The sequence below is a fragment of the Pongo pygmaeus genome, chromosome 7 (genome assembly GCF_028885625.2).
Source record: "Pongo pygmaeus isolate AG05252 chromosome 7, NHGRI_mPonPyg2-v2.0_pri, whole genome shotgun sequence".
Lineage (NCBI taxonomy): Eukaryota > Metazoa > Chordata > Mammalia > Primates > Hominidae > Pongo > Pongo pygmaeus.
The window spans coordinates 19,451,775-19,470,175 of record NC_072380.2 but is presented as its reverse complement, the minus strand read 5'-3'; the positions used below and the strand labels follow the sequence as shown (position 1 = coordinate 19,470,175).

The following is an 18,401-nucleotide window of genomic DNA, read 5'->3' as shown; positions in this document are numbered from 1 at the left end:
CTTTTGGGAGCCAGACATTAAAGACTACGACATTCAAAAATAATTGCATATATGGGGAAAATTATGACTATTCATGGCCATGTAAAGATACAGGCTCAAAAAGGAGCTGTGAAGACCGTAAGTTTATACCTCAGGCTGATCCTTGACATAGAGAAAGCCTATAACAATAAAAACAAAACAATAGTAAACCTTCAGGCAGAGGAAGAATCAGATTCCCAGAGTTACCACATTATTACATTCAAATACCCAGATTTCAGCAAAAAATCACAATGCCTGAAAATAAAAAGGAAAACATGGCCCATTCAAAGGAAAACAAATCAGAGACTGTCCTTGAAAAAGACCCGATGACAGGTCTACTCAAAGATTTTACATATGCACAAAATGTAAATATAAAGAGAAAACCTAAAAAAAGAAAAAAAAAAAAGAAATCCTGGAGCTGAAAGTATAACTAAAATGAAAAATTCACTAGAGGAATTCACAGGCAGATTTAAGCAGGCAGAAGAAAGAATCACTGAACTTGAAGACAGGACAATGGACGTTACTGAGTTTGAGGAACAGAAAGAATAAAATGAAGAAAAGTGAGCATAGCCTAAGGGACCTATGGAACAGCATCAAATGACCCAATATACGTTTGTGGAACTATCAGAAGGAGAAGAAGGGGGCAGAGAGAATATTTGAAGAAATAATGAAAACTTCCCAAATTTGATGAAAGACATTATATATGTTTGACATTATGTGTTTCATGTTTGACATGAAAGAGATTATATAAACATCCAAGAAATTCAGTGAAATCCAAGTGAGATGAACTTAAAGAGACACACAGTACAATCAAACTGTCAAAAGACAAAGATTGGCCAGGCATGGTGGCACGTGCCTGTAGTCCCAGCTACTTGGCTGAGGTGGGAAGATTGCTTGAACCTGGGAGGTTGAGGCTGTAGTGAGTCAAGATCACATCACTGTACTCCAGCAAGAGTGACAGAGTGAGACCCTGTCTCAAAAAAAAAAAAAAAAAAAAAAGAATCTTCAAAGCAGCAAGAGAGAAAAGAGAAAAGCAACTCATCACATACAAGGGATGGTCAATAAGATTAGCCCCAGACTTCTCATCAGTAATTCTGGAGGACAGAGAGCAGTGGGCCAATAAAGATGCTCCTCAACTTATCTTATGATGGCATTACATCCTGATAAACCCAGCATAAGTTGAGAATATTATCAGTCAAAAATGCACTTAATACACCTAACTTACTGAACATCATAACTTAGCCTAGCCTACCTTAAACATGGTCAGAATATTTACATTACCCTACAGTTTGGCAAAATTATCTAACACAAAGACTATTTTATAAGTGTTGAATAGCCCAAGTAATTTATTGAATATTGTACTAAAAGTGAAAAACAGAATGGTTGAATGGGTACTTGAAGTATGGGTTTTACGGAATGTGTATCATGTTCACACCATCATAAGGTAGAAAAATCGTAAGTCAAACCATTGTAAGTTAGGACTATCTGCATATTCAAAATACTAAAAGAAAAAACAACTGTCAATCAAGAATCCTACTGATTCTTGATTCTTTTGGCCAATCCTGGCAAAATTGTCCTTTAAAACTGGGAGACAAATTAAGACATTCCTAGGTAAACAAAAGCTAAGGAAGTTTATTACCACTAAACCTGCCATGCAAGAAATCTCCAAGCATGGTGATGCTACATGGTGAAATGAAAGGATGCAGACAGTAACTCAAAGCCAAATAAACAAGTAACTCAATAAAGGTAAATACATAGGCAATTATAAAAGCTAGTATTATAGTAACATGGTTACTATCAAAATTAATCCAGCAGCATATTAATAGGATTATATACCATACCAAGTAGAATTTATTCCTGGAATGCAAGATGGTACAATATATGAAAATCAAACAATGTAGTACACCGCATTAACAGGATAAATGAAAAAAAAAATACACGGTCATCTCAATTAATGCAGAAAAAGCATCCAACAACATGCAATACCCTATCGTGATAAAAACTCAACAAACTAGGAAGAGAAGGAAACTCCCTCAACATAGTAAAGGCCACGTATGAAAAACCCACAGCAAACATCATAGTTATGTTGAATGACATTTCTTCTAAGATCAGGAATAAGGCAGGGATGCCCACTTTTGCCATTTCTATTCAACTATTCCTGGAAATTGTAGCTACAGCAGTTAGATAAAGTAAAAGGTATCCAAATTAGAAAAGAAGAAGTAAAATTATCTCTGTTGTCAGATGATATAATCGTCTATGTAGAAAACCAGAAAGATTCCACAAAAAACTGTTAAAACTAATAAATGAATTAAGCAAAGTGGCAGGATACACAGTCAACACACAAAAATCATTTGCATTTCTATACACTAACAATGAACACTTTGAGAAGGAAATTACAAATCAAATTCCATTTACACTATCATCAAAAAGAATACTTAGAAATTAACCAAGGAAGTGAAAGACTTATACAATAAAAACTATAAAACATTCATGACTGGACACAGTGGCTCATGCTTGTAATCCCAGAACTTTGGGAGGCTGAAGCAGGTGGATCACTTGAGGTCAGGAGTTCAAGACCAGCCTGGCCAACATAGTGAAACCCTGTCTCTACTAAAAATACAAAAATTAGCCAGGCATGGTGGTGGTTGCCTTTAATTCCAGCTACTCGGGAGGCTGAGATGGGAGAATTGCTCGAACCCAAGAGGTGGAGGTTGCACTGAGCAGAGATCACAGCACTGCACTTCAGCATTCCAGCCTAGGCAACAGAGCAAGACTCCGTCTAAAAAAAAAAAAAAAACTACAAAACACTGCTGAGATAAAGAACACATAAGTAAATAAAAACACATCCCATGTTCCCAGATTAGAAGACTTAAGACAACAATACTATTCAAAATGATATACAGATTCAATGTAATCCCTACCAAAATCCCAACGTCTTTTGTAGACATAGAAAAACCCATCCAAAAATTCATATGGAATCTTGAGACTCCAAATAATCAAAACAATCCTGAAAAAGAAGAAAAAACAGGAAGATGTCACGCATACTCATTTCAAAACTTACTACAATGCTACAGTAATCAAAACTGTGTGGTACTGGCATACATACAGACTTATAGACCAATAGATTATAATAAAAAACCGAGAAATAAAAATGCATAGATGTGGTCAAATGATTTTTGACAAAGGTGCCAACACCATTCAATAGGGAAAGGGCAGTCATTTCAACAAATGGTGCTGGTAAAATTGGATAACCACATGTGAAAGAATGAAATTGGACCTGTATCTAGCACTATATAAAAATTAACTCAAAAGGGATCAAAGACTTAAATATAAGACCTAAAACTGGAACACTTTTAGAAGAAAACAGAGGGCCAAATCTTCACAACATTGGATTTGTCAGTGATTTCTTAGATACGACACCAAAGGCACCAGCAACACAAGAAAAAAATAGGCAAATCGAATTTCATAAAAATTAAAGCATTTTATACATCAAAAGACACTCTCAACGGAGTAAAAAGACAACTCATAAAACAGGTGGAAATATTTTTAAATTAGACATCTAATAAAGGATTGATACCCAGAATATACTACATAGAAAACTCTTATAATTCAACAAGAACCCAATCCAAAACTGGGCAAAGAGTTCAAGTAAACATTTGTCAAAGAAGATATACAAATGGCCAATAAGCAAATGAAAAGGTGCTCAACATTACTAGTCATTAGGGAAATGCAAATCAAAACCATAGTGACATATGACCTCACACCCACTAGGACGGTTGCTATGAAAGAGAGAGAGAAAGAAGGAAAACAGGCACAGTGACTCATGCCTGTAATCTCAGTTCTTTGGGAGGCTGAGGAAGGAGGAATGCTTGAGGCCAGGAATTTGAGATCAGCCTGAGCAACATAGTGAGATCCTGTCTCTACAAAAAATAAAAAAAATTAGCCAGTCATGGTTCTGCACGCTTGTAGTTCCAGCTGCTCAGGAGGCTGAGGTGGGAAGATCACTTGAGCCTAGGAGTTCGAGACTGCGGTGAGCTCTAATTGTGCCACTGCGCTCCAGCCTAGGCAACAGAGCAAGACCCTGTCTCTTAAAAGAGAAAAAAGGAAAAAGAAAAATAACAAGGGCTGGCAAGGATGTGGAGAAATTGAAATTCTTGTGCACTGTTGGTGGGAAGGTAAAATAGTATAGCATAGCCAGTGTTGGTGGGAAGGTAAAAATAGTATGACATAGCCACTGTTGGTGTGAAGGTAAAATAGTATAGCATAGCCACTATGGAAAACAGTATGGCCAGTTTCTATATAGTTAAACCATAGAATTACCCTATAATCCTGAAATTCCACCTCTGGGTAAATACCCAGAAGAACTGAAAGCAGAGTCTCGAAGAGCTATTTCTACACCTGTGTTCTCAGCAGCACTATTCACAATACCTGAAACATGGAAGCAACTCAAGAGTCCATCAACAGATAATGGGTAAGCAAACTGTGGTCCATCCATAGAATGGAGTATTATTCTGATTTGAAAAGGGAGGAAATTCTGACATGCACAACAACATGAATAAATCTTGAGGACATGATACTAAATGAAATAAGCCAGTCACAGAAAGACAAATACTGTACAGTTCTACTTATATGAGGTATCTAGAATAGTCAGATTCATAGAGAAAGCACCATGGTAGTTGCCAGTTGCTGGGGGTTGGTGGTGAATGGAGCATTATTAAATGGGTAGTTTCAGTTTTACAAGGTGAAATAACTTCTGCAGATGGATGGTGGTAATAGCTGTACAATTTTTTTTTTTTTTTTTTTTTTAAGGCAGGGTCTGTCACTGTCTTCCAAGCTGGAGTGCATGGTGTGATCTTGGCTCACTGCAACCTCTGCCTCCTAGACTCAAGCGATCCTCCTGCCTTAGCCTCCCAGGCAGCTAGGACTACAGGCATGCACCTCTATGCCTGGCAATTTTTTTTTTTTTAAGATATGGGGTGTTGCCATGTGTTTTTGTAGAGATGAAATTTGCCCTGTTTAAGTTGCTGGTCTCAAACTCCTGGGCTCAAAGGATCCACCTGCCTTAGCCTCCCAAAGTGCTGGGATTATAGATGGGAGCCACCACACATGACCAGTTGTACAGTATTATGGATGTATTTAACACTGAACGGTACACTTAAAAATGGTTGTCCCAGCAATTTGGCAGGCTGAAGCAGGTGGATCACCTGAGGTCAGGAGTTCGAGACCAGCCTGGCCAACATGATGAAACCCCATCTCTACTAAAAATACACAAATTAGCAGGGCTTGGTGGCAAGTGCCTGTAATCCCAGCTACTCAGGAGGCTGAGGCAGGAGAATTGCTTGAACCTGGGAGGCAGAGGTTGTAGTATGCCAAGATCGTGCCACTGCACTCCAGCCTGGGCAACAAGAGAGAGACTCCATCTCAAAACAACAAAAACAACAAAGAACTGTGAAGGTGGTAATTTGTATATAGTGCATACTTTTACATAATAAATAGAGTCTCCATGTCTATTATATGCAAAAATAAAATATGGGTGGATTGTGCATTATACAACAAGCAAAAACCATAAAGGAAAAATAGCTAAATTTAACCTCACACTGAAATGAAAAACTTATCTCCCTTAAAATGTGTCAAAAGACTTAAAAGACAAGTCACAAACTAGGAGAATATATATGTAACCCATATAATTGACAAAGGATCAGTCTCCAGAATATGTAAAATCCTATAGGTCAATATAAAAAATCAATTCATTAGAAAAATGGTCAAAAGATCTGTATAAGTAATTACAGAAGACCTACTCATCCAGCCAGTAAAATATGAGCTCAGTCTCACTATAAATTAGTACAAATTAAAATAAGAAGATTCCACTGTGAGGAACAGAAAGTGAGAATCTGGCAGTATCAAGAACTGCCAAGTACATAGGGAAACAAATTCTCAAGTACAGCTGGTAGGAGTGTATACTGGTATAATCAGTTTCATGGGCATTTAGCAATATGTAGTGTAATTAAAGATGCACATATCCTACCTCCTAGGAATTCTGCTTCTAGATATATACTCTGAAGAAATGATCATATATGTTTACAGCGAGACATGTTCAAGGGTGTATACCACATCATTTTCTGTAAGAGCAAAAAAGTTACAGCAAATATAGAAGAGATGAATAATGATATGTGTGTAATATATGTGTGTGTATATATTATATATATTTTTATATACATTATATATATATATAAAAAATAAAACACTGCATGATAGGTAAAACGAATGAGCCTGTCTATATGTATAAGCAAGGACAGATCCCAGAAACAATGTGGGGAGAAAACCCTACGTGTAACATGAGCCCATTGAAATGGTAAACACAATACTGTATATTTTTATTACAATATATATGTTTACAGCATATAAAATATGGATGGAAATCGCAGCTTCAGAAGAGCAGTGAAGGATACAAGGAAAGGAAATGGGATTAAAAAGAAAAGCAACAAAGGAGAACTTAATTCTATATGGCAGATTTTCTTTTTTATTTATTTTGTTTTTTAAGATGGAGTCTTACTCTCCTCCCAGGCTGGAGTACAGTGGAGCCATCTAGGCTCACTGCCAGCTCCACCTCCTGCGTTCAAGCAATTCTCTTGCCTCAGCCTCCCAAGTAGCTGGAACTGCAGGTGCCTGCCACCACATCCAGATCATGTTTGTATTTTTAATAGAGACGGGGTCTTGCCATGTTAGCCAGGCTGGTCTCGAATTCCTGACCTCAAGTGATCTGCCTGCCTCAGCCTCTCAGAAGCCCTGGGATTACAGGTATGAGCCACCATGACTGCCCTGGCAAGTTTTATTTCTTAAGAAAAACAGAGATGAAGTAAATATGGCTGTTAATATTCATTACACCTGGAGAACAGATACAATGTTTGTTATATCACTGGTGGTGTATTTTTCTTGGTACTTTGTGTTTAAAATATTCCATAAGAAAAATCAATTTTTAATGAAATAAAGGGAAAAAATTAAAATTTGTATGATCTTTCATGCCTGTGGTTTTGAGAATTTCTGAGATGATTTTGCCTGATTACATTCTGAGAACTTAAATCTAGCTTCATTAAGGAGACAACTAACTGCTCATCTGAATGTTGTCTATAGCAAGCAGACCAGCACAGTCTCACCAAGAAAGCTGCCTCCATGGTTAATTTTATGGGTCAACTTGACTGGGCCATGGTCCCAGATATTTGGTCAAAAATTATTCTGGATGTCTCTGGGAAGGATTTTTTGGATGAGATTTGGTTTTTATTTTATTATTATTTTGAGACAGAGTAGCACTCTGTTGCCCAGGCCTGGAGTGCATTGGCGCAATCTCAGCTCACTATAACCTGTGCCTCCTGGGTTCAAGCAATTTGCCTGCCTCAGCCTCCCGAGTAGCTGGAATTACAAGTGTGCACCACCACGTACAGCTAATTTTTGTATTTTTAGTAGAGATGGGGTTTTTACCAACCACTCCTGACCTCAAGTGATCCGCCTGCCTCGGCCTCCCAAAGTGCTGTGATTATAGACATGAGCCACTGTACCCGGCCTTGGATGAGATTTAAATGGGAGGACTTGGAGTAAAGCAGATTACCCTCCATAATGTGTGTGGGCTTCATCCAGTCAGTTGAAGGCCTTACTACGTCAAAGGCTGACCTCCCCTGAGCAGGAAGGGATGCTGCCAGCAGGGGGCATTTGGATGGGAATAGCCATTCCTCCCCGCATCTCCAGCCTTCCCTCCTACCCTGTCAGATTTGGGACTTACCAAGCCTCTGTAATCACTTGAGTCAATTCCTTAAGAAGTCAGCCAAAGGAAGGTGTGCAGGAAGAGCAACTGCAAGAACCCTAAGGTAGGGACAAGTGTGGTGTGTCTGAGGGACGGAAGGGAGGCCTGGAGAGGTGACCAAGGCAGGAACAGTGGCTTTAGATGGGTCTAGAGCAACAGACAGGGGCAGATCAAGTAGGCATTGTGGATCACAGGGAGGAGTCTGGAACTTTTTCATTGTAAATCTTCAATTTACAATTGTATAAATTTATGGGATACCAAGTGATGTTATGATATATGAACCCAATGTGGAATAATTAAAACAAATTAATTAACACATCCATCACCTAAAATACGTAGCATTTTTTTTCTGGTGAGAACATTAGAAATTTACTCTTTTGGCACTTTTGAAACATACAATACTCTACTAACTACATTTATCATGCTGTGAAATAGAACGCTCTGTTCTCTTCTCTGCTTCCCTAACCCTCCCCATTCCCTATGTTCCTTCCCTCCATTGATAGCCCAGCCACCTTCCTCCCAGCCACAAAAGCCAGAAATCCAACAGTCTTCAATCCCTTTGTCCTCTCCTACCCACTCCCATCCTTACCTTGAGCTTAATTGAGAGAAAAAGATGCAAGTATAAAACTTTGTGGAGTGAAAAATTAGGCAACCAAAATAGCATCTTATGAAGGGTAATTCATGGTGGATGTGACAAAGAAAAGATGATAAACCTATAAATGGCTACCATCCTAATATTTCAGAACAGGCTTCCCAGTAATAAACGATTATATTTCAAAGAGATAAGATGTGACGCATATTCTCTTTATCATGAAAATGTGAAACTGTATCTTCTTGAAACTGAAAATAAAGATGTATACTGACTATAGGGCTATGTAATGGTTATTAATTATACAGTTTTATTTTGCTTATGAGTCTGAAAAATATGTGTATAAGGGAAAACAAATTGATAATAATCACACCTGAATAAATTATTTTACGTAAAACTCGAGAGTCATATTTTTTAACCAAACCTCCAACTTTATTTTTAGTCTCTGTCTTCCTAGCTTTCGGCCTTTCAAACAGAACTGCCTGTTAAAGTACCAGGGCTTTTAATAACAACCATCATTTTCCATTTCTTACTCCCTGCTGTTAAAAAAACTACCCTTCTTAAAATCAGAGATGACAGCATCTTCTGTCCAAAGACACTGAAACTACAAAGTGGCTGATTTCCTCGGTGCTTATTTTAAAAAGGAAAGCAAGGCATTATTAGACAGCTGAGACAGCCACGGCTAATGCATAATTGGCCCATGTTCTTTCTGTTCATCTTTGACACCATCATCTCTCTCTCAATGTCTTAAAGCAGAAAGGAAGGAGGCTTACAACCTCATCCTGGGAAGGAGAGGGGACTCCTCTGGGATGGACACTTAACAAAGTCTGAATCGCCAAAGAACACCTACTTCCAAGAGAAGCCAGACAGTTCTTCTGTGATGTTCTGACCATACAAGCAGCACTTTAGAAGAAAGCCTGTCACAAATAGCTATTCCTTTTAGAAGAGTTTCCCATGATATGTGTTTGGGAGTTTTTTTTTTGTGGGGTGTATTTCTGTGTGAGATGATCTACTTCAAAGAAAGATGCCTTAAACATAATGCAAACCAAGACATCCTTAGGACAAACATACTCTGGGAGGGGACTGTATTTTTGTTTTAAAGCACCTTTTGTTGTCCATATAACCAATTAGTCCAATTCAACCACAGACCTTATGGAAGTCAACTAAGGCAAGAAGCCACTCACTTTTCTTGAGATCCAAGAAACAGAGGGGACTGTGAAGTATCTGCTAGGTGGAAGAGGGGCTTGAATCAAGTTTCTTGGATCAAATACAGAAAATGTTTACTAGTTGATATCTGCTCAGGATCCAACCACCTATGTTACTCACTCAACTACGTACTAGAAACAAGGAATCAAAACTACAGAAGTTTTCACTCACAAGACCACAAAGTTCAACTCCTTCATTTAACAGATGGGGAAAATGAGGCTTAAATTGATTTCCTACAGAAAAAAATAATGATTTGTTCAAGGTTGCTCAGCCAGTGTCCTGACCAGCACATTCCCACACCCATAACTGTGTCTCCCTCGGTGAAAGGAAGACGTGGCCATTTGATGGAAGTCACAATCAAGCACCCTAGTGCTAAGTCACCAGGAATATCTCTTTTCCATCCCATCTGATGCATTCTATTTGTGGTGATAAATCTGCCCCACAGTGCATACAGCGCCCATGAATGCTGACTGCTTTCTAAACAGTCATGAGAATGCAGCTTACTGAAGCGTCTTTGAAGAACTGCTTTGTGAAAATAATCTGAAAGGCTCTTTTTGGGCAGCACTGATAAATGGAAGCTTTTATTCTGTCTTCCTGGTAGATTAGCACAGCTTCATCCGCCCTAAGATGAAACACCATTGAGGAAATCTCTGCACTCACCATGGAACCAGGGGGCTATGGTGTCTGAGGTTTTCTGGTAGCCCGCTCGAAGTGGTAGCTGCTCCTCTTTAAACCACCGGATGATGTCCTCTTGGGCAGAGCTGGACACTGTCCTCGCCACTCCCTGATTTCTGTTATTTATAAAAGTTTTTCAAGTTAGATTTAACTAATTTGAAAATAATGCCCTCAAAAGTCATACATGCATGTCTGTAGATACCAGAGGTGCTTTATACATGCAAATATATATACGTATATATATACACGTGTGTGTGTATATGTGTGTGTGTGTGTGTGTGTGTGTGTGTGTGGAGAGAGAGAATGGGAGAGAGAATGCGAGGGAGAGAGAATTATATATATTTCCAAATCTAATTCAATGACCTCAGCTAACAGGAGGCTGGAGCCGTGACACACTACCATTATACACCTCCTCAAGGGCAGAAGAGGAAGGAATATAAATCTGTACCTTGTCCTTCCAGTCTTAAAGGGCTAGTTATGGAAATGAGCCACTGCTGTGTTAACACACAGATTTAAATTCATTTGTATAGGAATTATAAGCTCCATTAACTTCTAATTAACATCTGAGAAAATAAGCATTAAAAGGCAAAATACACTTTTACCCCAGCACATTTTCCTGGAAAGCAGGTATTTGCAAACAAAAGAAATCAAATGCAATAAAATAGATTTCTTTTCTAATGTTTGCATTATTTGATTTTCTCTTCTCTTTCCACTAACCTCCCTGACTTGCTTTATCCTCTTCCACACTTTGATGACATTTATTTCTGCTAAAAAAAAATAAAGAAATATAAAGTAAAAGGAAGAAGAGTATTTGAAGTTTGATAAGACAAAGATACAGGCAGCAGAATCATTTTGAAATAGATTCAGTAGCAGAACTTAAGTTCTAGGATGTAAGTCAATTTCTACTACAAAGAGTAGCCTTGCAATGTAATAAACAGACTTCCAAGTCCTACTCAACAGTCTACTAATTTTGAGCAGAATTCAATTTAAACACAACACCACCACTGCAGTCAGTGAACTATCCTGTCTGTAGAGGCACCTGCTGGGAGACAAGCGTCTATCTGAGCCAATGAGATGGGTTCTCCAGTTACTCTCCAAAAACAGATACTGAGGGGGTCCAATATCAGCTCCATCCCCTCCTACCACTGAAGCCAAGGAACTATCCATTCCCTGCAGGGATCCACTAGGAGACACACTTGTCTGGGTGACTAAAACAGTCTTCTGTACTAGAGTCCCTGACTAGCTTTCCCACACAGCTCCTGTACCCTCCTTGAGTTCTTCCAGGTCCATCAAGGAGGGAGAGCTGTGTAAATCATGGAGCCCTTGGCAGAGCTGCAGCAAGCCTGGATTTGGAGCTCCCTCTAGTGCTGAGATGGCTGCAGTGGTCACAGGCTCAGGAAACAATTTAAGAATTCTAAGCTGGCTTAGAATTTCCGGAAGGGCCTATGAAAGACAAGCACAAATAAAGCCAGGCTGTGGAGAGTGGAATAAAAGCCTAATCCTTAAATGTTTAGATATTGTCACACATACACAAGCATCAAGAAGATTCAAGACAATATGACCTCACCAAATGTACAAAATAAGATACCAGAGGTCAAGCCTAAAGTCATAGAGACGTGTGATCTCTAAAACAATTCAAAATAGCTGTTTTAAGGAGGCTCAACAAACTTCAAGAAAGAACAGAGTCAATTCAAAAATTCATCAGGGAAATTTAGCAGAAAGACTAAAGTAATTTTAAAAAATCAAATCCTGGAGCTGAAAAATGCAATGAATAAAATGAAAAATGCAAGAGAGTTTCAACAGCACAGTTGATCAAATAGAAGAAAGAATTAGTGAGCCAGAAGACAGGCTATTTGAAAATACACAGAGATAAAAAAGAATATAATGACATGAAGAACGCCTATGGGGTCTGTGGGACAACATGAAAAGAGTAAATATTGGAGTTATTAAAGAGGGAATTCAGGAAGACAAAGGGGTTAAAAGCTTATGCAAAGAAATAATAACAGAAAACTTTCCAAACCTGGAAAAAAAATTAATAGCCAAGCATAGGATGGTCAAAGGTCACCAGTCAGATTCAACCTACATAGAAATACCCCAAGACGTATTATAATCAAACCCTCAGAGTGCAGAGACAAATAGAGGATCCTAAAAGCAGCTAAAGAAAAGAAGCAAGTAACATATAAGACAGATCCAATACACCCGACAGCAGACTTCTCAGAAGAAACCTTATAGGCCAGAAAGAAGTGAGATGATACATGCTGAGACTGAAGGGAAAAAAATGCAACCAAGAATACTGCACACAACAAAGTATTCCTGCAGAAAAGGACAGAGAAAGATTTTTCCACACAAACAAAAGCTGAGGGAATTTACCACTACCAGACTTCTCCTATAAGAAATGCTAAAAAATAGTTCTTCAAACATAAACAGGATGCTAACATGATTTTTGTTATAATACTATCATCATGATGTGTAAACCACTTATACCTTTAATATGAAGACTAAAAAATGAACTATCAAAAATAACTTCAATAACTTAAGATAGGTAATATAAAAATCTAAGTCATCACCCAAAAATACAAAATGCAAGGAGAGAATGGAGGTAAAGTGTACAGTTTTTTTGTTTCTTTCCTTCACAAAGTTTGTAAATCTCTAAAATAACTTGTTATAACTATAGGATGTTTTTGTAAGTCTCATGGTAACCACAAAGCAAAAATCTATAACAGATACACCAAAAATAAAAAGGAACCAAAATGTACTACTAGAGAAAAGTGCCTAACCACAAAGACTGTAAGAGAAGAAAGGATCTACAGAATAACTAGAAAATAAGAATGAAAATTGCAATAGTAAGCCCTTACATATCAATAATTACCTTGCTTATCAATGGATAAATTCTCCAATTAAAAGGCATAGAGTGGCTAGATAAAAATAAAACAAGACCAAATTATATGTTGCCTGCAAGGGGCTAACTTCACCTGTAAGGACATGCATAGTCTGGAAGGGAAAGAATAGGGAAAAAAACGTTGTATGCAAATGGAAACCAAAAGACAACAGGAGTAGCTATATTTATATCATATAAAACAGACCTGAAGCTGAAAACTGTAAGAAGAGGCAAAGAAGGCCAGTATACAATAACAAAGAGTTCAATACAGCAAGAACAGTTATATATGTACTCAATTAACATGGAAGCACCTAAATTTAGAAAGCAAATATTAATATACCTAAATAGAAAGACTGCAATACAACAATAGTAGAGGACTTCAACACCCAGCTTTCCACAATGGACAGATCATACCGACAGAAAATCAACAATTAAACCACACTCTAGAATGTACCTAATAGACAATTATAGACTATTCTAATCAACCAGCTGCAGAATACACAGTATCTCAACAGCAAATAGAATACTCTCTAGGAATATGTTAGGCCACAAAACAATTCTTTAATTGTTTTAAGTTAAAACTTATCAAGAAATCTGTAATAGGAGGAAAACTAGAAACAAATATGTGGAAATTAAACATGCACCTGAACAACCAATGGGTCAATAAATAAATTTCAGAAACCAAAAATGTTCTTGAGACGAATGAAAATGAAAACAACATACCAAATCCTATGGGATACAGCAAAAGCAGTTCTAAGAGTGATGTTTATTCCAATAAACACACATATCAAAAAAGGAGAAAGATATCAAATAAGTAATTTTATTGTTGTACCACAAGAACTAGAAAAACAAGAACTTGATGCAACATTAGTTGAAGGAAATATAATACAGATCAGAGCATAAATAGATAAAATAGAGACTAAAGAACCATGCAAAATATGAATGAAATGAAGAGTGGTTTTAATAAACAAAACTGACATGTTTAGCTACACAAAGAAAAAGAGATGACTCAATAAAATCAGAGATGAAAAAGGAGACATCACAACTGATACCACAGAAATAAAAAGATCACTAGAGACTATTATCAACAACTATATGTCAACAAAATGGAAAACTTGGAAGTAAATCAATAAATTCCTGGACACATACAACCTACCAAAATTCACTCATGAAGAAACAGAAAACTTAACAGACCAATAACGACTAATGAGATTGAATCATTAATAAAGTGTCCTATCAAAAAAAGCCCAGGACCTGATGGATTCACTACCAAATCCTATCAATCATTTAAAGAAATACTAATACCAATTCTTCTTAAACTATTCCAAAAAACCGAAGCTGGAGGAATTCTTCCTAACTCATTCTATGAAGTCAGCATTACCTTGATATCAAAACCAGACAAAGACACAACAAAAAAAGGAATCTAGAGGCCAATATTCCTGATGATGATGAACATAGATACAAAAATCCACTACAAAATACTAGCAAACCAAATCCAACAGCACATCAAAAACATCCTTCACCATGCAAAAGGAAATTCATCTCAGGGATGCAAGGATGGTTCAACATAAACGAATCCATGAACATGACACATCACATTAACAGAATAAAAGACAAAGACCACAAGATCATCTCAACAGACACAGGTAAAGCATTTACTAAAATTCAATATCCCTTCATGATAAAACCTTTAAACACATTAGGTATAGAAGGAATGTACCTCAACCCAATACAGGTCATATATGACAAAATCACAGTTTACATGCTGAAAGAGGAAAAATGGAAAGTTTTTCCTTTAAAACTTGGAACAAAACAAGAATGTCCACTTTCATCACTTTTATTCAACATAGTACCGAAAGTCCTAGTCACAGCAATGAGTCAAGAGAAAGCAATGAAGCACATCCAAATTGGAAAAGAGGAACTCAAATTGTCTGTTTGCAGATGACCTGATCTTACATACAGAAAACCCTAAAAGCTCCACCAAAAAACTCTTAGTCCTTATAAAATTCAGGGAAGTTATAGTATATAAAATAAACTTACAAAAATCAGTAGCATTTCTATACATCAACAATGGACTAGCAAAAAAAAAAAAAAAGCAATTTTATTTACAATAGCAAAATAAAATAAAATAACTAGGAATAAATTTAACCAAGGAGGTTAAATGTCTTTACAAGAAAAACTATAAAACACTAATGAAAGGAAACAAAAAAATAAACATCCCATGTCCATGGATTAGAAAAATTAATAATCAAAATGGCTGTATTACCCAAAAAGATCTGATTCAATGTAATTCCTATCAAAATACCGATGACATTTTTCACAGAAAAAGAAAAAAACTTTAAAAATTTCTATGCAACAAGACTACTACGAATTGGCAGAGCAATTTGTAGCATAAGGAACAAAGCTGGGAGGCATCACACTAAATGACTTTAAAATATACTACAAATCTATAGTAATCAAAACAGCGTGGTACTGGCATAAAAACACACACATAAACAGTGAAACAGAACAAAGAACCCAGAAGTAAATCCACACATTTACAGTCAACTGATTTTCAACAAAAGCACCAAGAGCACCTACCGGAGAAAGGATAGTCTCTTCAATAAATGGTACTGAGAAAACTAGATAGTGACATGTATAAGAATGAAACTACCCACTCTTGCTATGTGCAAAAATCAGCTCAAAATGGATTAAAGACTTGAATATATGAGACCATGAAGCTACCAGAAGAAAATATTGGGGAAACACTTCAGGACGTCGGTCTGAGCAAGAATTTTTACTTTTAATTTGTTCATAGAGATGAGTGTCTCCCTATGTTGCTCAGGCTTGTCTCAAACTCCTGGCCTCAAGCAGTCCTCCCACCCTGGCCTCCCAAAGTGCTAGGATTATAGGTATGAGCCACCAGGCCTAGCCCCAGATTTTTAAAAAGTAACACCTCAAAAGCACAGGCAACCGAAGAAAAACAGACAAATGGGATTATATCAAGCTAAAAAAGATTCTGCTGCAGCAAAGGAAACAATCGACAGAGTAAAGAGACAAGTTACAGAAAGGGAGAAAATATTCATAAACTATGTATCTGACAAAACATCAATATAGGAACTCAAACTCAATAGCAAAAAAACAAATAATCCAAATAAGAAAAAACCTCAATAGGCATTTCTCAAAAGAAGACATACGAATGACCAACAGGTGTATGAAAAAAATGCTCAATACCACTAATCAGGGAAATGCACATCAAAACCACAATTTCACCTTGCCCAGTTTTGTATTTTTGGTTATCAAAGAGACAAACAAAAAACAAATGCTGGTGAGAATCCAGAGAAAGGAGAACTCTCATAGCCTGCTGGTAGGAATATAAATTAGTATACCATTATAGACAACCGTATGAAGTTTCTCAAAAAAATTAAAAGTAGAACAAAAGCTCCAACAATCCCACTACTGGGTCTATGTCAAAAGGAAATGAAATCAGTATGTCAAAGAGACATTTGCACTCCCATGTTTATTGCAGCACTATTCACAATAGCCAAGCTATGGAATCCACCTAGGTGTCCAACAATGAATGAATCAAGAAAATGTGGTGTGTATACACAATGGAATATTATTCAGACATAAAAAGTATAATATCCTGTCATTTGCAATTAAAAAAATGCTGGTGAGAATCTGGAGAAAGGAGAACTCTCATTGCCTGACGGTAGGAAAATAAATTAGCATACCATTATAAACAACGGTATGAAGTTTCTCAAAAAAATTAAAGAGAACAAAAGATCCATAAAAAGAATAATATCCTGTCATTTGCAAGAAAATGGATGAACCTAGAGGACATTATGTTAAGTGAAATAAGCCAAACACAGAAGGACAAACACTGCATGACCTCACTCTTATGTGGAATCAAAAAGGTTCATCTTTTTTGTTGTTGTTGAGACAGAGTCTCACTCTGTCGTCCAGGCTGGAGTGCAGTGGTGCGATCTCAGCTCATGACAGCCTTCGCCTCCTGGGTTCAAGTGATTCTCCTGCCTCAGCCTCCAGTGTCGCTGGGATTACAGGTGCACGCCACACCAGGCTAATTTTTGTATTTTGAGTAGAGACGGGGTTTCACCATGTTAGTCAGGCTAGTCTCAAACTCCTGACCTCATGATCCACCCACCTCGGCCTCCCAAAGTGCTGGGATTGCAGGCCTAAGCCACCACACCCAGCCAGGTGGATGTTATAGAAGAATGGAACAGTGGTTCGCAGAGGCTGGGGAGAGTAGGGGGTATGGTAAATGGGGAGAGGTTGGTCAACTGGCACAAAGTTACAGTGAGACAGCAGAAATAAGTTCTGCTGCTCTACGAGACAGCAGCGTAACCACATTCAACAGTAATGTACTACATACTTCAAAACAGCCAAAAGATAGGATTTTGAATGTTCTCACCACAAAGAAATGACAAGTGTTTGAGGTGATTCATGTGAGTTATCCTGATTTGATCATTACACAATGTATATATGTATCAAAACATCACACTGTATCCCATAAATACATATAATTATTGTGTGTCAAAAACAAAATACAATTTATGAAACACAACCACCACAATCAAGTTTGGATGAACCACTAGAATTTATTGTAATTAACCAACTTATGGTTCTTTACGCTTTTTATAACATGTGCTTCTGAGTTACGTGTGACATACTTTCAGATATACATATATAGATGTACATATGCATGTATGTGTATATATTATCCCTAATGACTTTCGGAGCCTTTTGGAGAAAATATAATATTTGACTTCTCTGGGAGGCAGACACTGAACACATACTAAGTTATACTATACATTCTCTTACTAGCTTCCAAATTACACTCTTTTTTGGGAAGTCCTTGGAGGTCGAGCAAAACTCCACAGACGCTGTAGGAGCCGATCTCTGTCTTTTCCTGGAGTGGCTCCAAGGTGACCTCTGCCATCCCTGTGTCAAGTCCCAGCCCTAAAACCACCCAGTCTGACTCACAAAAAGCACTTCATGCAGCATCTTCAGTTGGAAAAAATGAGCTAACTGAGCACAGCTGAAAATAGGAATTGCCCTTTTTTAAAGACCACCTTCATTGCTGTCAATCAAATATACTGTTCTTCAAAATGCTGTGGGACAGGGACAACTACAAGTCATTTCCATGCTACCCTTGGAAGAGACGGAGAACAGGAGTTAGCTGCAAAAACATCCCTGCTGAGGCTCTGTCGCCAACGTGCACACAGATAAGCTCCAGCACT

At 37.5% G+C, this 18,401-nt stretch overlaps 1 protein-coding gene across 4 annotated transcripts in view; it reads right to left on the bottom strand.

Moving 5' to 3' along the window:
• SH2D4A (SH2 domain containing 4A) overlaps positions 1-18,401 on the bottom strand; it is an 82,601-nt gene that overhangs the window by 12,035 nt on the left and 52,165 nt on the right. For all 4 annotated transcript variants that reach the window (XM_054499198.2, XM_054499200.2, XM_054499199.2 and 1 more), the window contains one exon: positions 10,269-10,399. In XM_054499198.2, the coding sequence (XP_054355173.2) occupies positions 10,269-10,399 (131 nt within the window). The remainder of the gene's footprint in view (positions 1-10,268; positions 10,400-18,401) is intronic.